The 25,811-nt window shown below is 32.0% G+C and overlaps 2 protein-coding genes across 6 annotated transcripts in view; one reads left to right on the top strand and one right to left on the bottom strand.

The window, feature by feature from the left end:
- The window catches only part of LOC143235096 (electrogenic sodium bicarbonate cotransporter 1-like), a 46,431-nt gene extending 34,378 nt beyond the window's left edge, over nucleotides 1-12,053 (top strand). Inside the window, exons 7-8 of the mRNA XM_076472904.1 lie at nucleotides 1,797-2,080; nucleotides 11,915-12,053. The gene's annotated coding sequence lies outside the window, so the exon portion shown is untranslated. The remainder of the gene's footprint in view (nucleotides 1-1,796; nucleotides 2,081-11,914) is intronic.
- LOC143235094 (solute carrier family 49 member A3-like) overlaps nucleotides 3,121-25,811 on the bottom strand; it is a 68,273-nt gene continuing 45,582 nt past the window's right edge. For all 5 annotated transcript variants that reach the window (XM_076472899.1, XM_076472900.1, XM_076472902.1 and 2 more), the window contains 3 exons: nucleotides 10,791-10,951; nucleotides 7,346-7,428; nucleotides 3,121-4,828 (listed from right to left, as the gene is read on the bottom strand). In XM_076472899.1, the coding sequence (XP_076329014.1) occupies nucleotides 4,644-4,828; nucleotides 7,346-7,428; nucleotides 10,791-10,951 (429 nt within the window). In that variant the 3' untranslated portion in view covers nucleotides 3,121-4,643. The remainder of the gene's footprint in view (nucleotides 4,829-7,345; nucleotides 7,429-10,790; nucleotides 10,952-25,811) is intronic.

Genomic DNA, 25,811 nt, shown 5'->3' with positions numbered 1-25,811 from the left:
TTTCAGATGGACACTCACTTGTGATAGATTCCTACTCATTCTCCTCACTTCTGGTGTTCTTTCTTCTTGCCTCTTGTAAGAATGACATTATTTTGAGTGCAAGTGTTTAAGGGGAGATGTTGTTCAAGAAGGTTGTGTTGCTCTCCTATTGGTGGAGAGGTAGAATTGTGGGATTTCATCATGTTAAATGTGATTTTTAAAATGGTGTTAAGCAGAAAATTGGATAATATCAAGGCTTCTTATTGTCTAAAGTTGTTTATGTTTGAAAATTGGGAATTCTAAAGGATGTTTGTTAATACATGAGTGTGAAACTAATGGTGTGCTTTATTTAACAAAAACATTGTGTATACTTGTTTTTATTTGAATTTGTAAGAATTATGGGATTTCATCATTTTATATCAGTCAAATTGTGCACCCAATCTATGCTGCTCAGGTATACAAGTTATTGATTAATTGTGATGTAATTATAATCTGTGACTAGTGTTAGCTGGCAATAATTATCTTATTAGTTACATATGATAGGTGAGATTAAACTTTTATTTTATATAAATACAAATATAATACTTTTATCATCTGTTAAGTTGTAGTGTTTTGAAAGATTTTCAGTTCTGCCCTAATGTTTTATGTTCCAGTTTCTTTTATAGGAAGTTAATAGGCTGCATTTGTGTTACTTGATAGTATTATAAGGCAAAGTTGAAAGCCTAAGTGTAGGTTAGTCTCGTATTTTATCTGGAAAGTTAGGGGGGGGGGGGATTTAGAATATAAGAATTGTGAATTTCATCTTTTTATTTATAATGAGAGTTTTGAAAGTGTAAAGAACAGTAATTTGTTAATCCTTATGTGAAAATACATTTCAATCTAAATGTCCTTTTATTTGTAACTGTTATTTATGTCTGAATTTTTGAAGTATAGGTTCAGATAATCTGTAGTTTTTCACAGCTGTTTGTTGTTTACAAGAATCATTAAACATGCACCAGTTTGATATCACGGAGTATAATATTACATGTAACAACTAGCATTAGTGAACTACCCGTCTGAAAGAAACTAAAACCATAAACAAGTTTTCTTCATGGTTGCATTTGTTTTTACAGTAGTTTGTGTGAAACATGGGCAGTAGTGAACTACCTGTGTAAAGAAACTGAGACCAAAAACAATTTCATATTAGATTATATTTATAATGTGAATGAAGAAATGGTTATTCACTTATTGATTCTTATGACTTTGCTCTTGCAGGTACTTAGGTTGGATAGATCAGAATTAGTATTCTGACTTGATTAGGCTGGATGTTGCTCAGACTTTAGAATGTTAAAACTATTAATATAAGATTTTATAACTTGTAACCTATTGCTATAAAAACATGAGTGTGCTATAAGAGTGACAGTTACATGTCACTTTGGTTAGACATGAGTAGTGAGTGATATTGAAGTAGCTTCACTTCCTCTAGTATATTAATTAAGAATTGGGGATGGCTATACATAACTATGAAGTTTTTACACAAAATTATAGAACAATTGTCTTTATTATGGGGTTCACTGTGGCTCATCTTTTATATTTAATTTTTCTGGGGGGAAAGTTTTTGTAAGTTGTTTTGAACATGGTTTTAGTTTCTACATCCCGATACTTTGTTAGAATTTAAATTTCTGCTTTAACATGACTCCTTAGTTTGAGAATGTATCAAATCTAACTAATCCTTTCAACTTACAACACTAATTTAGATTATTATAATTTTTTTCAAATCAACACGAAAAATATATAACATTTTATTCTTATTAAATTGTGTTTTAATTTATTTTCAGTTAGGGTGACAATACGTGCATATAGTTACATGGTATTCCTTTAACCTTCTTAACGGGATGTTTTAAGTGTGGTGAAGATGGACACATGTCACGAGACTGTACTAACGCAAGTGGGGATAGAAGTTAATCTAGTTGTTTCAAGTGTGATGAAGATGTACATGTGTCACAAGACTGTCCTAACACAAGTGGGGATAGGAGAAGTAAATCTGGTTGTTTCAAGTATGGTGAAGATGGACACGTCTCACGAGACTGTAAAAATCCTGACAAACAAGCTGGACGTGATGGTAAGTTTTATGTAAACTGTTTTGATGTTACTACATACTACTATATTTTAGGAAGTCTGTAAAGAAGTTGAAGGTTTACTTGTAAGAATAATGCATGTTGAGAAAAGCTGTTACGGAACTTACTCTATCATCAGTATTTAACTTCTTAATAGGTTATGCAACAATTAGCTGTAAATAGTGAAATAAAGTATACTTTTTTCACTAAGATTGCCCTCATTGTGGATTCCTGTACGTGGTGAAGGGATCTCTCAGGGAAGGTTCTGTTCTTTCAGTTTACCTCCTCTGGGATCTAAACCCACATGTTTGCCATTCCTGGCAACTTGTGAAGGGGAGGAGAGGATCCTTGTGGTTGAGGTGCCAAAATTACTAGTTTGACCTATTACAATAGTTAACATTCTTTATCTACTAGATTGACTATATTACCATAGTTATCATTCATTATTTACAAGTTTGACTAAAGTATAATAATTATTATTTTTTATTTACTCGCTTGACGGGGGTTATGACAGTTATCGTTGGACTAGATTGTAACAGTTATTCTTTATTTACTACTTTGTCTCAATTACAACTGTTTTCACTTTTTATTTACCAGGTGGACCAGGTTCTAACAGTTATCACTCTTTATTTGCAAGTTTGACCGTATTACCATAGTTATCATTCATTATGTACTAGTTTCACCATAGTTATAATTCATTATTTACTGGTTGGACTGGATAATAACAGTTATCATTCTTTATTTATGAGTTGGACCAAATTATAATAGTTATTATTTTGACTGGTTTCTAACTGTTATAATCCCATCAAACTAGTAAATAATGAATTATAACAGTTTTAATTCTTTATACACTAGTTTCACCAAATTATAACACTTATTGTTCTTTACTTACTACTTGAGCTAGATTATATTAATTATAGTTCTTTATTCATTTGTTTGAGTGGATTACAAAAGTTTTCATTCTTTATTTACTAGTGTCATTGTATTATAATAGTTATCATTCTATTTACTACTTTTCTGGATTACATGACACACACACACAAAATTATAAATATATGTGCATATATATAACCTTTAATTACAATCATATTATACAAAGTTCAAGAATATATTTCCAAAGTCATACATCCTTTTTATTTTCTAAATGGAAAGTCTAAATATTAAACTTGAATGTGTGTGCATGTGTACATACCCACAATTATACATTATGAATTAAATAAACAAATAAGAAAACCTCTCACATTAAAAATAAATTATTACTGAAATTAAAATATACAAATGTTCCTAACGTAGCCACACCTATCTTCACTATTTTTACAAAATGTAACTTTTGTGCTCAGAAGTGGATTTAACAGTTAGCTAAAGCTGACTGAATCCCTATTTGCTTTTTGCTTGAGGTATGAATAGAGCCTGTCATGCCCCATTTTTTTTAGTTGATTAGGCATTTTCACTTAAATCCACCACTGGGTATGATTGTATGTCATATTGTAATTGTTTATAATATCAAGCATTTCTTTATGATACAAATTAGTTGTTCTTTAATTAAACTATATATGTAAAGTGTAAACTTAATTTCCCAAGACAAACAAGTTTCTGCTTTCTACATAGTTCCAACTTTAAGTATTTTTTATATTTCATGAAATCAAAGTTTGAATTTTACATATTTTCATTAAAAGCCAATTTCTAGTTTTAGATTAATTTCATATATCACCTCTATCATTATGACAAAAAAGGATTTGGTAATTTTATTGTCCATTGTGTAACTCTGGGCAAACCATTAAAGTTTCCAGGAAGACTTGAATCTTTATCTAAAATGTTCTTCTGTTAATTTAAATTCTAATACCCACTACTAATACCAATAAGTTTCTTCCCTGTTTTCACATACATACAAAATTTATAAAGGTTTCTTGTAAATGGAAAGAGTAATTGAAACATCACTTACTACAAATAACAGAAGTTTGTCTTGTATATAAAATTCTAACTCAAAATTAAGAATTTGAATTATCGTAGAAACCTCGATAACATTTAGAAATTTTCCACATATATGCAAAAAGTAAAATCACTTAAAAGTTTGACATTCTATAAACACTATGACCAACTTAGAATGACAGCATTATATTTTTCTAGGATATATTACACAAAGATCATATGAATATCACAACTCAGATCATAACTTTCCCTCAATGTATTGGATTTTGGTAAAATATTAATGAAAATAATATTAAGAAAATTTCATACTTATTCTTATAGACAAATCAAGTAATGTAGAGAAAATAACACTTTTCTTACTTAACTAATTAGCCAGTATGAACTGGCTAGAAAGTAACTGCTTCCTAGTTTTGTTAATAATGCTACAGATATTATGGAATTTGTTTAATCCTTTTTGATCCTGTTTCTTAATACTTTAGAAATTAAATGTTTATAGTATTGTCTACATTATAAAATTAGAAACATATTTTATCCCAATATATTAACAGTTTCATTGCACTTGTATAGTAACATTTAATACTCTAACTTGCTAATATCTGAATTGTAAAAACATACATAATTTATTTTCATGACTTAATGTTAGCTATAAACAGAAGGGGGAGGGATAGTAGCACTTTGTGCACTTGTTGAGCTGTTCTCCAATCCAAGTATTCTATCAAGCTGTTCAATCAACTCGGCCTTTCTCCTCTTATATTCAGTGTTAAAAAATAGGATAAAGACAACACCAAAAAATACCAGGATGCTTTCCATTAGTACCAGAGGAACTAAAAAGAAAAAAAAATTCAAACAAGAAGCTGATATAATCTCCAAGAACTATGAAGTCATTAGCAAATGAATCAAAGTTAATAAATGTCTATTTAACAGAAAACTGCACAAATTAAAGTTTTAAAGATCTTATATCATACTTTTATGTAAACCCTCAACATTATAATTTATTAAAAAGGAACCTTATATATATTTTGTTGTGACCTTGATGTACTTAAAAACAAAATCACCTCATTTCTAAGATGTTAACTCTTACAGTAATGTCATACTATCCCAGATTGCAAAATGAAAAGTTATTGACAACTACATATTATATTTGTTGCTAATGTTACACATCTAATCAATGTATATTATTTTTATATCTGCTACAAAACTTCCAAATTTCCTGACTAATTTTTCAGATATAGACCTATTTGTTTTTATTGGTATCTAATTTCCTCTCTCAATTAATGATCAATATTAACTTAATAATTTGACACTTAGCCTTGTGTCAAAGCCCCTGTATTATGATAGAGATTAAGCCTCTCCTCTCAATTAATAATCAGCATCAAACTTAGCATGATTAGCTTTGTGTTGAAGTCTCTAAGGTTAGCATAGTCATAAATTCAGCCACAAATATTTTCCCCTTTTGTCTTTTCAAACTTTTCTCAAAAAATTTCTGTAACATGGGCAAAAACAATATAGTAGAGGGAATTACTTATTCAAACCTCATCTGAAAATATAACTTAATTTACATTGCAAAAATTTATCTCTGTCATAAATATTCTTGCTAAAATCCTTACTCAAAAGGAGATAAGACAGCAGAAAGCAGAGGTTCTTGGACATGTAACACAGACCATGAAAATAAATTAACATCAAGATGCTAAATGGTAAGAAAATGATCTCATACTGTTACTTCAGAAATAATGGGTTGTACACTAGGTGGGAGGGATCTTTAAAGAGTACATGACTGGTCCAAGGAAAACAAATTAGGTAGATTAAAACTTACTTTTCTTGAACACAAGATCTTTGAATGTTAATCACTGTAATAAGTGATACAAGGAATATCACTTAACGACATCAAAAGAGTAAATACTTTTCAAAGTAGTAAGTGTTCAAGAGAAGGGAAAAATTATATATCCAATCAGCATGTTCAGTTGAGTCTGATATGCTTGAAATAATTGCATCATTTGGCAATAATTGATCCTCCACATCAAAATGTACTGCAACACACCAGCTATATATAAATATATAATGCAAAAAGTACCAATCAAACACTTTAACTGGAGATTGCTGCTGCCCCAAGACATAATTAATTGAACCCAAAACCCCTTGTGAATATTCCAACCTATCTCTCATCATGTGTCATTTATTAACCATAGCGTATACACGGCCTGTGATTCCCTCTAAACTCATCTGCTGAATCTTCACTTTGAAGTTAGGCAAAAGAGGTGAACACTGGAAAAATGAGAAGAAAGAGTGAGAGGAGGCAAGTACCTATCAATAATACATGTTCAGTACAGGAATATTATAATTTTCCTGATAATGTACTTACCTCCTTTCACAAGATTAGCTAAAATCCAACATTGAGAAGGAGGAGGGACCAACATGAGGGAACATCAGAAGCATCCCCTATGCATCTGAAAGATACCTCTGACCATAAGAGAAAGAAATCTGGATACCAAAGTAGGGAAACCACACCATTTCTAAGCCAGATGTAACTCTTCACTTGCCTGGAAGAATCTGTAAAACCCAAGGATGGAAATCATGAAGTGTATAATAACTAGGGCTTGTCAGACCATAAGCAAATCAACTACATCCAAAACATCCTCTATGGGGTGTCAACATCCACAAGGGTAGAATGAAGATCATACTGCCTTCACCTCCAACTCTAGAATTGGGGATTATGATATGCACCAATTCCTGGGTACAACACAAAGATCAACACCCTACAGCAACCTGGAAATGGCAATCAGGTATCATGAGGACAGATTCAACTTGTGTGAGGACTCATGCTGATTAGTTCATTTTAATCCAATACCTCAACACTTTGGAACTGATGTCTTTGCAAAGGTAGGGCAATGGACAGATCAACTACTGTAGAGGACACATCACATTTATTCCAACAGAACACTACTGCCATACTCTCAACTGCACGATTACAGCAAACTGTGTGATGGAAACCATTCAGGAAGAAGTTTGGAACTGGAAAGTAATAACAACTCCAACACTCAACTCAAAGAAGGAAGATTGTGTTGAAGAGTTTGGAAGACCATTGTCAGAGTGCAATGGATGATCATGTACCCTATTTTGAAAAGAGACAATCCCAAGTTCTTCACTCATGGAATGGCAGGAATAGACAGATATCCCCTTCTACCTTACAATTTTTTTGCAGCAAAAGAATGTGAACCATAGACCCTCAAATCCATAATCTGGGATGCTAACCACAGTATCATGAGAGGAAGGCCAAAGAGAGATCAACAAAAAACAATTTGATGTACAACAAATGAATCAATCAAACAAGTACTCTAACTTGCCTTTTAGGTCAACATTCTTTGTTCCATCTATATTACGTTGAAGTAATTCTGTCATTACCAGATAAATTATTCCTTGGAGTTGCCTGAAATAGTGTCATAAATATAATTATTAACAGACTATTTGGGAAACACTATTAATTTTAAAATCAAGGTATTTTTCTCACTCAATATGTTTAATAACTAGGCTATAATAGTCTATGCAAACACAAATTTATACAACTAATTATTTCGTTACTAATGTTTCAATGACTGTACAGTTCACCATCATCAGGACAATTAAAGACAACATTTACTACTGAATGCATGATTCAAATAACAAAACATGCCCAAAACAATAATAAAATACAGGGCATAAAGTGTGAGAAAGTGTATGACAATTCACCTGATGAACAAAATAAACTAGAGGTTCTGGCAGCTAAGAAAGTCACAAGAAAATGAAAGAAGTATGGCAATAATATTAACTTTTTTTTTTAAATATCAAAACTGTCATTCACGAATTAGATGAAGTGACTGTAAAAAATCAGTTCAGTCAAACTGGATTAATTTCATAATTTGGGTACCTCAGGGCTCAGTCTTGGGACATTTGCTCTTTTTGATTTACATCAATGACACAGATGCAGGAATAGTCAAGAGCTGTGAAAAGGTCGCTGCTGATTTACAAAAAGGATTTAGATCACTTAGCAAACTGGACTAATAAATAACAAATGGATTTCAATTGTAATAAATGCAAGATAATGCATGAGGGTTATCATAACTTGAATTATAAGCATAATTTGGACATGAATAACCTTAACAGTGTTACAAAAGAAAGGGATCTTGAGTGCAATAGATGATTAATCTCGAAATCTATCCCAGCACTGTGTTGTTGCTAGTGGTAGTATAAATAGAATTTTAGGTTGTATCAACAGAAATACTGAATACAAGTCTAAATAGGTTTTGATTTAATGATTTTATTGTATAGGTCACTGATCATGTTACTTTGGAATACTGTATTAAATCTTGGGCTCCTCACCTTAAGAAAGACATTGACTTGTTGAAAAGGGTTCAGAGAAGGGTTACTAGAATGGAGGGGTTGTTATACAAGGAGAGGTTGAAATCTTTTAAACTATTCTCTTTTGGAAAAAGAAGAATTAGGGGATCTTATTGAGGCATTTAATGTTTTTAAGGGAATTGATAATGATGTGTTACATTTTTTTCATATTTAACAGAGGGAATAGTAGGACTAGGTGACATAAATATAAATTTTAGCAGGGTAGGAATCATTTTCACCTAAAACAGTTTCCTTTTTCTGACAGAGTGGTTGGCCTTTAGAATGGGTTGCCTTCAAATCAAATATTATAAAAAAAATTAAACAGCAGGTTAAACAATCATCAAGTCTTATACAACTTTATTTAAAGAAGGATGCTGTTTCAAGTTATTGCTCTTTGTCAGTTCATACAGTTTACAGCAAAGGTCCATGTGTAGAATTAAAGGAACTTGAGTGCAAGGTATTTGGAATGCTGAGCTTGAAAATTCTAAGTAAGATTACGTCTATTACATAAAAATTAGTAGTCATTGAAAGATAAGTAAATAGCATTTAAAACTTAAAAATTAAAAAATAGAAATCTTCAAGAAAGAAAAGCATTCATTTAAAACAGATGGTTGTAGGATCACCAGACTGTAGACTCTTTTTCCAGTTATTCTCTTTTGTGTATGTTTGTTGGAGCACTAGTAAGTTCAGGAACTAAAAAGTCCTCAACTGCGTGGTTGTTGATGGTGAAATGTTTGTTTATAGGTGTATCTTTGTTCTGCAATTTAATATAATTTAGATGTTCTCATGCTTGCTCCCCGAGTTGGCAGTTTGTTTGTTCAATGTATAAACTATTACATCTTTTGCATATTATACAACAAATGATACATTCAGTGATACATGTAAATTACTGTATTATGTCAAAAGTTGTGTTCTTTGCTTATACATGTGTAAGGCTATTTATATGTGGGCAGGTGATACACCTGTTTTATTCATACATGTGAGTGTCTGGAGTATAATTTTGTTTAAGGTTAGTGTGTACCAGGATTTTTGTCATGTTTGTAAGAAATAATGGGTGTCTTTGAAAAGAGATTTGGTGGTAGGGTCTTCAGTTAGTATTATGTAATTGTTTAGTATAATATCTTTGATCTTCTTGTTGGGCTGGTGGTATATTAGCACAAGTGGAATAATGTTGGCGTGTTTTTCTCAGTAGGTTTCTGGCAACTAAGAAATTAGATTAGTGTTATAAATTTTATCAATAGCTTATGTTGTGCATTCATAACTTGAAGAATCCTGTAAAGCCTACTGCTGCACACGCCAAGGCAACTGCACAGCCAATGTCAGGATAACCAACAATCTAACCAGATAAAGAATAAAACAACATTCTGATAATATTTTATAATTTACTAAAAACATGTGAAGGATAAAAATAAACTCTTAAAACAAGAAATATATTATAATATATCAACACTACGAATTAACATTTAATGACTAGAAGCCAAAACTCAGTATTTTGACTAAGGCTGATAAATACTTTTGTGTTGATTTGAAGGTACTGCTTTCTTAAAACAAAATATCATAAATGTAATGCAATAAAACAATAAGAAGTGACATATGTATTCCGAGTGCTATTCCTACAAATTATAATTCATATCTTTTTCAATTTATCTCACTAATGACAAACTGTGTTGGTTAAAAAACTGTATTAGCTTTGTTTTTAAGAAAACATCATTTAGCTGCAAACTTCAGCTCTCATATGTATACCCTTATCTAATCTATTTGTAGTGTAATTTCTAATTAATGTTCAGAAGTCAGTGGCACCAGCTGCTTATGTGACACACAAACACTGAATCTTATTATACTTAAATATATAAAGCAAATAAGTGAATGAAAAATATACTTTAAAAATAATAAAAATACAAATTGGATCCTTAATCAATAGCTAATGTTGTGCATTCATAACTTGAAGAATAATATATATTTTAAAATTGTCTTTCTTTAAATATAAAACAAACTGATAATTTTTTCTCTAGTTTTAGTTTGGACATGAAAATTTACATAATTTTTTTCTCTCTGCAGTAAAAATTGAAAAATATTTTTTCCATATGAAGTACACTACTTCAAATGTATAACATGCAGCAGTAAAACTAAAATGAATGCAGATCCTGTATCTCTGCTAATATCATAAAGACCTCAATTATTTACATGAAAATTATGAGAATGAATTACTTTAATCTACAAATTTATTAGTCTACTTTTTTCAGCACATTATTTTCTGGAAAATTAGCACAAAAGAAATCACCTAACAAGAATATTAGCTCTGGTTAGTAAATTTTGAAAAGTAAATAATATCACCTTAATGTTGAATTGTAGAAATACATATCAAACATATTGAGGATTTAGTGGGTTAAACAAATACTATAAATTTTTATTTACCCTGAAATCAAGATGAATCCAGTACTAGTAGTTTCAGGTACTGATGGAAAGGAACATTCTACCCCTAGTTCTAATCCCAAAGGATAAACTGAGAATCCTGTAAAGCCTACTGCTGCACATGCCAAGGCAACTGCATAGCCAATGTCAGGATAACCAACAATCTAGCCAGATAAAGAATAATAGCATAAAACAACATTCTGATAATATTCTATGATTTACTTAAAACATGTGAAGGATAAAAATGAACTCTTAAAATAAATATATTAATTTTATCAAGAAAAAATAATGAATAAATCATTTTGTATAGTCATGAATAAAAAAATTTACTTTCACCTTTATCTTTATTCTACAAAGTATGCCTTTTTTCTGCTATAATAATATGTCACAACATACAAAATTTGTTTAAAGCAAACCAGAGGGTAAAGTCCATTGAAGTATTGCACTGGAGTGAGAATTGAGGTTGGCTGGAAAGCTTCTGAATTTTTTTTATTTTATTTTTTTGTTATTAAAGGCATCAGGAAAAATAAAAAGCTCTACAAACATATACACTGTGATAGTACAAATGTATTGTAAGAATTGGTGTAATAAATAAAAATATAAATATTCTGTGCCTACAGAGGTATACTCAAAAACAGCTATGAAGATTAATAAAAATATTTGTCATTTTCATTCAATTTGAATCATCTTTAAAATCAAAATATATATCTTCCTTTGAAATTAAAATAAACCACTTCTTTAGCTCAATAAAATTAATAGCATGAGTAAGTAAAATTGTTTCTGATCAATTTCTCTAAATACAATGTCTCTTGCACCTTACAAGAACTACTTATTTCATAATTATCATACTCATTCTCATGGTTATGATTACACACATAAACAATGGAATTTCCATTACAACACCTTTATTCAAGAATAGCAAGATGAATCTTATAATACAATCTTTCCAAAAACCCTCCACTGCATTCAGACATTGGATTCCTAAACTTTGTATAACCAAACCAAAGACACAAAAATCCTGCATGTTAACAGCTAAAAGCTTGAGAAATCTTTTATATATCTTGTTATACAGGTACTTCAGAAAACAATAGTAACACTCAGGAGAATATTTTTTCTTTCCCTTGTAGTTGACTGAAACGACGACAAGATTGACTTTGGAATATCTTTCAGTCACCCACAGTGGTTCACAACAGATACAGAGAGCATTTCAACTGTGATCCACCCTGAATAGTCCCATATAAGTGTCAATAATTTTTTGAAGCACTCTGTACTATCAGGAAATATGCTCAGCTATATTGCTTTGGCTTTTGACATTGGAGGGTTTTTATTTCATTACCATAACATTCACCTGGTGACAGTATGAGAGCAATATATGTAACTTTTGGTTGGTTCTGGGTCCCAAAATGGGTTTATGTGCTTCCTTGTGCATTCTACAATAGCAACTATGAAATAATTAGAATAAGGAACAGAAATACATACATCTTTAGAACATTGCTAACATTTCTTCCTTTGCTTTTGCATGTAGTAAGACTGTATGAAAGAGAGGATTTTAATTTATTCCCCCAATAGATAAGTGATAAGTTAATGACACAAAAATCATGAGTTTATTTATGTATCTGCTTTGGACAAAGCATAATAAACACATTGTATAGTTTTGCATTAAAATAAATACATTTTTAATTCACTGCAGTTACAGCATAAAATATTGAATTTTATAGAATGCCCTAGAGAAATACAAAGTGGCATTTACTCATAAAACTGATAAGGAGTGACTGTGAGAAGAGGGGAGAAACTGACACTTATTTCTGCATATTGTTTTCAAATTGTTTGTCACCACAGACATACTGACTTTTTAAATTGAACCAACAAACTTTAATTCATTTTCATTCATTTTTACTGTCAGTGTTAGAAAACTAAAAACAGAAAGTGCAACTAACGTCAAGTGAACAAAAAAAAAGTTGATTTTTTTTAATATATGTACACAGCAAAACATTGAAATTTTACAGGCCTTGCATTAACTTGTGTACCAACATGCTTGAATATATGAATTACATTAAAATAAATAATTTAACTTGAAGAAGGTGGAGTTCCAAAAACCAGCAAAACAATCACAATTCAAGCCAGGCAAAGTTTCTACTTAGGGCCAAATCTAGAGTTTACAGGGCCCCTAAAGCAAATATGCAGGGTACTCTTATATTAGTAGTTATGGCCATGGGACTTGTTATATTTTACAATACTGATTCTAGCTACACGTGACCAGCATCTGAAGAAAAGCTGACAATCAGCCTACTTCCTAAAAATGTCTTTTTAAACATTCTTTATACAGCATATTTATTTTCAAAAATAATTCATGCAACTAATGTGCTTACACTTGAAATAAAAGTTATGCAGTGAAAAATATATTGTATATATTAATAAATACAATAAATAAAACTTTTAACTCAATACATAAACGTTTTTTCTGCAAACTAAAGTTACTGATCAGATCATAAATATTTAGAAAGTTTGATACATCATTTTCTAGAGACAACGTGATCAGTAATTCTAATCTTTCTTGAGACATGGCAGAACAGAGTTAAGATTAGAAAATCCTTTTCTTCCTAAGCTAGAATAATCAGGACTATGCAAAGTGGTACATATATAATTGGGTAAATTTAATACAAGTCATTTTCTATGACAAATTGCAAGGCACAGTTTATATTGCTATTAGGTAGTATAATCTTGCAAAGCACTAAGTTCTTTATACATCTTCAATTCATTATTCTTGCATAAACTCTTAAGACTGAGTTTAATCATAAGCTCTTTGCAATGCTGCAAAAGCTGTTCTTCTGTAATATAAAAATCCAAAAATATCCACATATTTTTTAAGAGCCTGAAATCAGATTTCAGTACTTACACAAACTGTATCAATGGTAACATTAAAGTAATGAACCTTGAATGCTTCTCAGAATCATTAGTGTATTCATCCTTGCTCTAATAATTAAGAATTCTATTTTATTCTTTATTACCTGTTACCATTGCAAATTCCTTTTCAAAATGTATATTTTCTACCAGATTATTGGCAATTGAAAGTTCCAACTCAAAGCCTGTTATTCTATATTCACCAATCCATTTTTTAAAATCTTTTATATTTATAGCATTGCTATTACTCTGCCACAATTTACTGAAAGCACTTATTAAAATATCATACCATAGAATAAGATAATAAAAACCATATGACAATCTAGTTAATAAAAGAATCTCACTCACTGCATAGTCAACTATATCCAAAACCCATGTTGCTGTGAACTGCCATCCCATGTGGGTGTAAAAAAGAGAATCACACCAATGGAAAGTGAGGTGTTGTGAACAGTTTTCAAAATGTTAAGAGAATAAACACAAATGTGTTACAAATTAACTGCCACATGAATTTATTCCTGCACACTGCACAGTATAAAAGATAGCCATTATACTTGACAAGGTTACTAATAACTTTCATTGCATGAATTACATTTTCAAATATTAATAAAATTAGTAATTACCCTTGATAAGTTTATATGTACTGAAAAACTGTTCATGTTGTTTAATAAAAATAATTCACAAGCTTCAACTGCATGTTGCATTATTAAATTAGCCTTGTGTGCTCCGCAGTGAAAAAACAAAGCTGACTGTTGCTTCTCTTTTATTTTTGCCTGGCATTCACTGTACGCACCAGTCACGTTAGTGGCTCCATCATAAGTTTGTGCTCTTAATCCTGACAGTGGTAAATTGAGTCTAGTCAGTACGTCAAGTATAGTCAAGAACATTGTTTCACCAGTTGTATTGGAAACACTGCACAAACCAAGAAATGTCTCATAGACGTCAAGGTTCTCATCTACGTATTGTACACATATTGCTTCCTGTTTGGCACCTGTAACATCTTGAGTGCTATAAACCATTAATGCAAAGATTTTACTTTGTTGCACTTCGTGTGCTATGTTCCTCAGTATTTGATTGCTGAACATCTCCATCACTTCATTCTGAACCTGGGGTGATGTGAATGTGGTTTTCTTTGAAAGTAGGCTGTCAACTCAGGATCTTCCTCTTCCAGGAGCTTCATTAACTGCAGGAAGTTCCCCTCCATATCAGTATGTCCACGTAATGCTAAACCTTGACACAGTAAGGAGCGTACACTTCTGAATATTTTGGCTAGACTTCTTTTGCATTCTTCCTGCTGCTGCTTTTTTCCATCATGTGGCTGGACAGTCACTGGAGTTACATCAAGTGAACCTTCTGGAGATATAGTGAATCTGTGCTGAGAGGAGGATTGGTGTTCCTTGAATTTCTGTTTTGCCTTTTTCCAGTTGCAAAAACCGGTAGATATGAAGGTATACTCCACTGGCCTCTCCAATTTACCTGTAAAAAGGCTTCTATTTTCCACTTTGGCACTTTTTGAGTCTGACTGTCGAAGTGCAGCCATGGGAACTCATCAAACCACTTGCCCTGGAAGTTGATATTTTGCTTTCTGTAATGGTATTAGTTGTGCGTTTGGATGATATGTGGAGTGTCAGATTTTTCATTACTGCACAAACTTGTTTCACAACAATCTGATGGTTCATGATGTGCAATAGTTGCACAAGCATTTTCAGACTAGTCCTCTGATGTACATGGCATTTCATCTGTATGGCAAGTTTCTATTCCTTTGCTTGAGGTTGTTGGATTATCTGCATCTGCATTGTCACTTGTAGTTCTAGTAACTGGCTTGCAGAACTGTCTAATATCGGAAAGTTTCAGACACTTGCTTGTCATAATCAGAATCTGTTTTCCAGATGACTCAACAGGCTAAAATACAGTCTTTATTGAAAAACTCTAACGTACAACGGACAAAGATAGAACAGAATGGAAGTAGAACTGAACTGTACAATACATTTAAGTCGAACGCACGAACCTCACAGTGACTACCGAGCCGACTGACCACCAGGGCATCGCTGGGACAATAATGTATGCTAGTTACAACACAAGTAATTGCAAGTTTCTTGAAAAATACTTAAACAATCACAAATATATTATATTCCTGTTAAAGCTCATCAAAAGGCAAACACGTTGTGAAATAGTGTCTATAAGCACGTCTATTAAATAAAAACACCTAAACAAAAACTAGCAATACAATTCAAGTAGAGGCTTCAGGCCGTTGAAATCGCTCCTTTTGTGTTTTAATTGTACAAGAAAATACAATATTTTTACTATATATGATAAGAGAATATATTGTTCTTTTACCATAAAGCACCAGCACTTTATTAGAGGGTGGTGATAATCTGAAATTTCATGGACTAATGAGGGCCACAAACACAGGTCTAATAAGCTCTGTTGTAATATTGAGGCTCAGACTAAAGGGAGCAGATGGGGTTGATGTAGGGTGCGCCTGGATCCGAGCAGTGCGAACCTGTCATTAACTGTACACTAAACATACACTATGGTCAGCAGCTTCGACGGCTAAGAAGAGTAAGGTGTTCGACAATAAAACCGGCTAGACATGCATTCTTATGCATGTTCTTAGAAATGGCATAGGAAAACCGCACAATATACACATAAGATTGATGCAGCTACAAGCTACAAACAGCCTGCCAGATCTAGATCACAGGAGTTTAAGCTTGGGAGTAATATTTTCGAATTTCATACTCTGTTCAATCTGTTGTGATGAAAAGTTTACTATGTACAAGATGTAGATAGATTCTGTGATAATGCTTGCAAGCCTTGCATGTATACTTAGGCCTACTGACTGATACTTACGAATTATCGCTTAGATCAAAAAGCTTAGAAGCACGCCTATATTTTTAAAGATGTACATTTCGGCTACTGAAAAAGCCTACATCTAGGCCTAATTATGTAATTTGATTGGTAAGAACACGAGAATCACAAGAACAAACAGACAATTTGTAGACCTGTGATGCAATAAAACAATTAAACAGACCAAACTGTAGGGGGGGGATGATTGTATGCACCATACCCCCCACCTAAAATGAAGGGAGGATGTATCTGTGCCCCTGAGCATATGAACATGATAAATTGATCCAGAAACCAGACATCTGGTATTAAATAGATGTCTACACAATGTAAACCATCTCCCTTAAATGTGAAATTGAATGGAAACACCCCAAGCATATTAACAACTTACTAACAACACTGAGGAACGGCAGAAGGAAAAGAACTGTAACAATCTGCAATTACTTACACTGCAATATGCAACACTGAAGGAGTATAAATGAGGAAGGAATATATAAATCTGTTGTAATGTGTGCGAAAACACTGATTGCCTTTACCTCTAAGTCCACAACCCAGGGCTGGAAACCAACAATTACATTGGTTTAACATGAGGAACCCCAATCAAAGGGATGAACTGCAATTTTGATGTTTCACTCCAATTTGTTTTTATGTTTCATATTGAATAATATCACATCATGCACACCAGCATTGCCCTACTCTCAACTGAATGGTTTTATAATCATTTCTATATTTTATTTGTATTTCATTGTCATATTCAGGTGGATGTCTCCTGATATTTATGATATTTATACCATACCAATTTATTCAGTATGATGTATAGTAAGCATGGGCAGCTATCCCCTACTGCTTTACCCTTGTATTTCATGTGTGAGGGGTATGGGATAAGCAAATTTATAAAGCAATTCTTTTGCAAGGATAAATCTACAAGCATTCTTGTGGAACACACCAACTCTCCAGTGTGGGTTGCACAGCCATAGAATTGTAATATGCAAGTCCAGAATGGCTTGACAGTGCAGAATTGAAGAGTTAACACCTACTCAGGCACCACTGGCCATAGAACAGGATCCAAACAATGAGCATAAACAAAAGGGAAATGGGGCTTCTGGAGAAAAAAAATACCCAGTCAATGTCTCACTGAATTCTGATGTTCTAGAATGGCTACAGGCAAGAGATTATAACCTGAAGTGGAGGAAACCATGATCCTATGCAAACAGTGAGAGACAAATTTACTAAGAGTAGTCCTGATTGAAGAAGTTCCTCCAATGGATGACAAAGATGAGATGCCAGAGAAAAGGTAAAGTGTCTAATTTGATAAGAAAACACTTGGAACAAAATATGTGAGGAAGATGATAAGAAGGAATAAGCAAATCAAATCAAAAGCCAAATCCAACTGATGAGGGTGGAAGGATTACAAACAAATAATGGCTAGTAAGGAATATAGAGGTGACAACAGACACCACAGAAAGAAAATGTGCGAGCAACATAACAGTGAAGAATATGCACAGGACAAAGAAGTCTATCTGGATTGGGCCTAGAATAAATGTGGGAAATGAAGAGAAAATGGCAAAAAGGAGGAGTTACCTTCCTTAGCTGTCACACTTTTGAGGAGAAAAGAATGATCTGGATGAAGGAGAATATATGTAAGATGATAGAATATGTGAAACATTAATGGCAAATAAATTACACCTCCTATGTCCACAGACTAAGAGGAGAAGGAAATACGTCTTAGGAGAAAAGTGAAAACAAGAGCATGTGAAAATTGTTTGGACAGAAATAAAGTGAGAGAGCAAAGGACCACATTAGTATTCCAGCTTGGAAGGGCAGTCCACACTGATGAACAATGAATCTGAAAAGAATTAACCTGAGACGAGGCTGTATCCCAATTTAGAAGAACCAAAACACAGAGAAATCATGAATGTCAACCAAGAGCCAAAGACAACAAATGAGCCAACATGGAGGTAATAAGGGAAAATATGTCTCTTGAAAAACCCTCGGAATTTCAGTGTATTGCTTTGGGAAGAAGATGTATGGTAGGTGAATAACATAGAATTGAAGTAAGGGTAAGAGAAAGGTGTGGAAAACTAGGTATGGGTTAAATACACAGGAAAATCAATAACCACTCCCTATCACACACAAATTAAATAGACCCCAAGTGGTGAGAGTCAAGAAACAAACAGTCAGTTTCATGGCAAGACAAAAACTGATACATAGCCTGTGAAAGGCTGAGTATGCTGACACCCTTAACCAGTTGTGAACTGCTCTATATGAACCATAATACCCAGGGAGGGTAGGAAAACTAAATACAAAGAGGAATAACTATCATGCAACCAAGAAGAAGAAAGGCCATATGAAATCAGGAAAGTGAATAAAACATATTATACCTGATAAATCTTCTCTAAAAGTTCCATTTTAGCTTAGCTGATTCTGCAGGATGGAAATAGAACATAGGGCAAAATCCAACAGTGGGAAAAGCCTATCAAAATCTTCATTGGCCTGAACAGGTTTGACTCGTTCAGGAGAAAGAGGCTGGCTCATATAATAGTTAATCTCGCGATAGATAATCACTGATAAATCCAAGACAAGCCACCCCCCTGCAGCCTGTAGAAGAATGCTTGCAAATGGTACGACACCCAAGTGGTAACATAAACCTCAGAATGCATTTCAAAAAATTTGATGGACAATTGCAAACGTAAGACAAAAATAAAGACTAGGGAATTAAGATAAAGTAAATGGTGTCTTCTATACAACAAAAAAGAAGAAGAAGAAATGCCACTTTGGAATTGAAACCACTAAATTCAATGGAGGTATGAGAAAAAGCTTGTTTTACGCATAAACAAATTTGTTGCATATTGAGGTAAATACTGTATGAGAATATCTACTTAAGTAAGTGAATGTAATGTGCCATATTACAATCCAGCTTTTCAGTCTCAACAACCAAGAGAAAACAAGGGCAATCTTTGTTTGTAATTTTGAAGATGGACAACAAGCAAAGTACGTAGTATTTACTTTAAGACTAACCCCAACTAATGTTTGTAGTGCTTTTCATCAGTACTTGAAACAGTCTTACAACAGGATGAACAAAAATGTGTTTTTTTTATCATCTTGAGAAAAGTCATCATTTTCTCTGAGGGTGCAAATCAGACCTATCTGAATTACATTAAATAATACTCACCAGGAACATCTAAATTGGGAAGAGAAACAAACACACTTTCTATATTATCAGCTGTCTCTGTTGAAGAAATTTAATTAGCAGTTATGATCATATCCAATTCCTTACAATCCACTAAGTTAGGAACACAAATGAAGTTACAGTGTTACTTTTCCAATATTTATTAGATTGTTTGCTTACTTTTCATTATAATTATTACTAGAATCAGTTCTCTCATCACTATCTGTATTAAAATTTTTGCTCACACACCCTTTTAAATGTGTCAGTGAGTTTTATAATGCAGCACACATCTTTCTGGGTTAAAAATAAACTAAAATATAATTAATTGAGAATTATATATATATTAGATGCACTACAAGGCAAGTACATTAATCAATAGTCACTAACAGCAAGCAAAGTAAGTTGATTCTCCATCTATGGTGTTTATAAAATTAATAAAATGTACAATAGTAGCTTTTTGTTTCTTAATAGGTGACACTAAACTAATGGTTTGTAGTACCTTTGGTCACTAGGTCCTCAAATCACAAAGACAACTTAATTTTTGTAATATATTACTCCAAAAATAAAATTAACAATCGGGACTGTGTGGAATTTGACAAGTATTTTCCTAAAGGCCTGTACTTTCAGAAAAATAAAATATATAATTTTGATTTTTTTCTATTATTTATAATAGTTATTTGCACTCAGATGCTAAACTCTTCCAAGTGCAGGATGATTTCCATGTTAAGCATAATTTTTTTTTTTATCTGTTTTTAAATTTCATTTTTTTTTGGCATCGCCTCTACAATCTTCTAAATGTTTAAACTTTTTTTAAATTTAAATATCTATGTTTTATTTTTCATTTTATTGACCATTTCATTAACTTTATATGTTATAAATTTAAAGTGTAATTAAATATTTAAAATTAAATGAAAATATAAAAATTCCTTTTACATTTCATCAATAAAAATATCTTCTTTTGATTAAATGCTTAATTTCATGTGTTTACCCTTTCACTTACTATTTATTTTTGCACTTTCATTTTCCTTTCTTTTGGTGCTTATTACTCATCTCAACACGTGTCAACATGTACCCATCAGATATATAATTTCATCTTCATCAGAGCTTCTGGCAAAATATCTTTGCTCTCATTTAGTAATTTAAGTCTCACAAGTAAGATAAAGTTTGGATTATATTAAGAAAATTATTAAATCTGTCAAATATAAATTTTAAAGCATATATAATCCATATTTAACAAAAATAAAACCTAAATACAATTTATCTATCAAACTAATATGTATCAAAGTAAGAAAATACTAAGTGCAAATGACAACCAAACTCGAACAATGCTAGAGGGGTTTGAAGCACTTACTAATGAATATTGCATACCAGTTTTAAAATACCAATCGAGTGATCATAGTTTAAAATTAGCTCTTTTTAATGGTTATAAATACACATTTCACAGAAGAAGATGTGGTTTAGAATTCTCATTATGGTATACAAGATGGATATGGCTATTGTCAGGAGAGTGAAAATATTTCTTTTTTCTTTGAACTGACCTAAAGGAATTTGAAACAAGTGATGAGTGAATAGCCCTGTAAATGTGGTTTTGGGTCTAGACATACATATATACTATAGATGGAGTATTCTTCATGTAACAAAGACCAAAAGTAAAGATATATCAGCACTTACAAGGGTCACACAAATGAAGTTTTAAATATTTTTAAAGGCTTCTTCTGAAATGAAAGAATTAAAATTTAGATAAAACTTTGAATTATAATGTGCATTATAATTATAATTTCATTAAAATACAATTGATACTAAAGTGATTTAATTCACTTTTAAATACAATTCAGTAAAACCTTATGGCATGTGCAATGAGAAGTTTAGAGTGAAAAGGGTTAACAATAAAAACAAAATAGCAGAATGACCAGTAATGAAAGTTAGCTACCAGTCAAAGGTTTAAGCTTACCAGATGTTCACCATAACCAGCCAAAGCAACTACCAGACTTTATACTAACCTTTTCAGAATAGGTTTGTGTATTTTATACAACATTATAACTATTATGTGACTATGAAGATATACATAATATATAATAATACATAATAAATAAGATATACAATATTCATAATAATAAAGTTCTTAATAGAACATTATTAAATTTGCCAAGCTTTCAGTAAACATTATAATTCTATTGTTGATACAAAAACAGAATTTTAAATTATTTTTCTAAATATTTGTCTTATAAAAATGTTTGCTATTTACTTAGGAGGGCTTAGGAATAATGCAAATGAAATATGAAAATTTTCAGTTAAAGAAAAGGACTTGAAATTTTAACATGAAAATTGCATTGTACTAGGAGCAGTCAACATTTTTATAAGACAAATACTTAGAAAAATAATTTAAAATTCTGTTTTAAAAAGAAAATTGATTTTGTATTTTTAAGGTAGTTATGAGGATCATCGAACTGATTAATTACAGAATCAATCTACATTAATTTTCTTTTTAAAATGCTGTAAATTGCAACAGCAAACTAGAGTTCTTTATTATAAATATCTTAAACGTTTATAACAGTATACACCTTTCTATTCAAATTTTGTTTTATTGCTTTTTGAACTACATCTAACTAATAATTCTGTTAAACAAACTGTAAATCACTTGGTAAACATGAAGTTCAGATTACTGTATCAAATCACATAATGCGAGCTACTTGCAAGCTAACTCCATGAAAATTATTTTTTATTATCTTACATAATAAGTTTATTTTTTACATTGAAGATATTTTTATAATAAATGCATAAAACAATATAATAAGTTCGTGGGAATTCTCTCTTTTTTATTTGCTGCCAACTGTTGATAAAACTTCAGCCTATTTGTTTTTATGTTAATGAAACTACTAAATTTTTCTAATTACATAATTCACCTAGAAACATATGACAACACATACAAAAAACAATGTCAAATAACTATCACAATTTTGTGGCTTTATAGCTATGTGATAGGAACCTTTGAAAATTCAATTAACCTTATTGTTACAGATCATTGGTCAAAGGCCACATTATCTCATTTGTTGACTCACATAAAAAACATTATTAAACTGCTATTTTATGAATTTATTTCACTAAGTTTGGTATGAAACTGTAGATTGCAAGTTTTCATATTATACACTATTTAATTTTTTAATTCAAAAGTATTTTACAAATGCACATAAACATCAATTTTTGTGTGTCACTGGTATGCTGAATGCAGCACTGGTTCAAATTAGATGCTTGTGATAACACTAGTGTACTGAATCAAACACAATGCCCCTCCACACACACACACACTTCCTTTGATTTTTGGAAACAGTCCTTTATATTCACTTAGTTCTACATATGACATTTGAATAACCAGCTGAAAGCTCAGACTATCCCACTAATAGTTTTCCCAGCTATTTTCAGATAAAGTGGTTTCATTTCTTTTTTCGAGATAAGTCTTAATGCTGATAAGTCGAGTCTTTAACCTATTGAAAATTTCTTTTTTGTTGTTGACCTACAGCTCTATTACTAAATTTCACACATTATAATGGATTTCTAAGGTATCAATATAGTAATTTATTATTCCTTGGTTATTCAAATGTCCATATAAAACCTGGAAAAGTATTTGTTGCACATCCTACACGAGAAATTTCTCAAATTCTGATGTTCTAGTTTATGGTTCTGCAAAAATTATGCTTTTACCTAAGTAATATTTTTTATTATATGTAATTTTCATTAAATTCCATAGTTCTCAGATAAATTAAAAAAATAGGAAAGACTTAGAGAGCAAATATCACAATCCTTATGTTGGGAAAGACTGAGGGTTTTAAAAAATATTTCCTTCTAAAATTAAGAACTTAAAATTTACCTAATATTAACATTTGATTTAATAACTAAGTTTAACTAAAAAAGTACTCAGTGGACTTTATACCTACACCACACAGAGTTGATCATATTTGGCTCTCAAAAAATACAAACATGGACCAATTTTTTGAAGGACAATAAGAAATAACATTCTACACACCTTCACCAAGTTTAATCAAATTCCAATCCTTTTTAACTACGTTTAGAACAAGAATAGTGTGAAAAATTGGTTTTCATTTTAAGATAATAGAATTTTGCATATTTTCACAACTTAGATGTGGCCTCCAAAATCAGTTTTAAATTTGATCACATTCAAAATGTGTATCAATTTTTGTCCAAATCTATTCAGCCATTTTTGAGAAATCTTGCTGATAAACAAAGAAATTACACATCGGGATAAAAACTATAACCTAACTAATGTGAAAGGGTTAACAAGCCAAACACTTGCAAACCCTACCATAATGGTTGGTTGGTTGATTTATCGTTTTATGGAACAAAGCAACTATCTGTGCAAAACATCTGGTAAAAAGTTACAATTAAAGTAAATTTAGTAAAATTCATAAAAGAAAATTTAGGTAAAACAAAATAAAGTTTAAAAATATAAATAGGATAAAACCAATGTTTACATTTAGTCTACAACATTAAGAGAAAAACTACAGTAATACAAGTTGTAAAGGACTTTCTGTAGCATAATTGTAATTATCATAACTTGCCAGGAAGACTAACAAGTAAACAAAAACCACCATCAGTCGCATGATGTTGGCCTTTCCAGTCCTGGTTTCAAGTTATTTGACATTATAGCTATTTTCAAAAAGAAAAGTAATAAAAGTTTTAAAAGACGTGTAGCAAAATTTTAATAACAACTCACCAGGATAACTAACAAGTAGTTCAAACAGCAGTGTTAGTCATGTGAAGTTGGCCTTTCCAGTCCTGGTTTCGAGTTATTTGATGTTATGGCCATTTTATAACTTCAAATCGAACTAGATGGACTGTGATTCTCAAAAGGGAACCACATTAAAAAAGGTATAATGTACAAATGAGAAACTTAAATGGCATTAAAAAGGTTAATGGCCTTTAAAAAACTAAAAACATTTCCAAGGTGGACAGTGTCACCATCACCAATAACACTGTCTAACATTATAGACAAACCTTGGGACAGGACATGTTTAAAATGGTGCCATCATTGAGAGTCGTAACGATGGCAAGAAAATAAAATGTGGTTTATTGTGACCTGACTGTTACACAGACTACACACTTGTGCATCAGTTCCAGATAAAAGAAAACAATGGATTAAAAAACTGTGACCAATGCATAGTCTAGTAAGAACAACTTCCTCTTTCCAGTCCTTATGGAAACAAGACAACCAAAGTCCAATATAGGGTTTTATTTGGAAAAGCTTGTTTCTGTGTTGCTCACTCCAAGTCGACTGCCAGCTGGCATGAAGTTAAGCCTTGAGTACAGGACCATAGTCCATGTATAGAACAGGCACAGCAGTGTCGGCGAACTCGTTCCTGCAAATATCAACGTGGCCAAATATCCAGAAAAACTGGATACAAGTACATGTCAAAGATAAATGGGCCAGTCGGTTTTGAATATCAGCAAGAACAGGGTGTGAACCAATGTGAAGCAATTCCAGGGCCAGTAGAAAACCAAGCGAGTCAATATAAATAGTGCATTTTGAGTACTGCTTAGCTCCTGTGTGATCCAGGGCAAGAGAAATGGCTGCATTTCAACAGTGAATACAGAAGCTGTAGAAGGGATTCTGCACGTAACCACAACAAACCATGGCTGAGCACACACAGTCACCTAATTTCGAACTATCTGTATAAATAGGAATGGAAGGATGGTTTGAAAGATGTTCAGCAAATAGCAGACAGTATTTCCAATCAGGAGTGTCTGCTTTTCTCAGATGACTTAAAGATAAGTCACAACTGGGGACTGTAAGAAGCCATGGAGGGATCGGCTGACCAGTGGATACAGCAATGTTATTCATTCAAGAACACATTCAATTCATCCAACTGCACCTGGATATGAAGGCCAAAAGGAGCAATGGTAGATCGTCTCTTCTGAAAAACTATGGCCCACCGAGGAAGGAAAACATAAACCCAGGTGGGATGCTTTGGTAAGGAATGAAGTTTCAAAGCATAGAGTAAAGAAAGTTGCAAACAGCAGAAGTGCAAAGAAAGTTCATGAGACTATATGTATAAGCTCTGAAGAGAGAGCAGTGAACGAGGGCCAGTTTGCATGATCCA

The sequence above is a fragment of the Tachypleus tridentatus genome, chromosome 12, assembly GCF_004210375.1.
Source record: "Tachypleus tridentatus isolate NWPU-2018 chromosome 12, ASM421037v1, whole genome shotgun sequence".
Classification (NCBI taxonomy): domain Eukaryota; kingdom Metazoa; phylum Arthropoda; class Merostomata; order Xiphosura; family Limulidae; genus Tachypleus; species Tachypleus tridentatus.
This window is presented reverse-complemented; position numbering and strand designations above follow the sequence as displayed.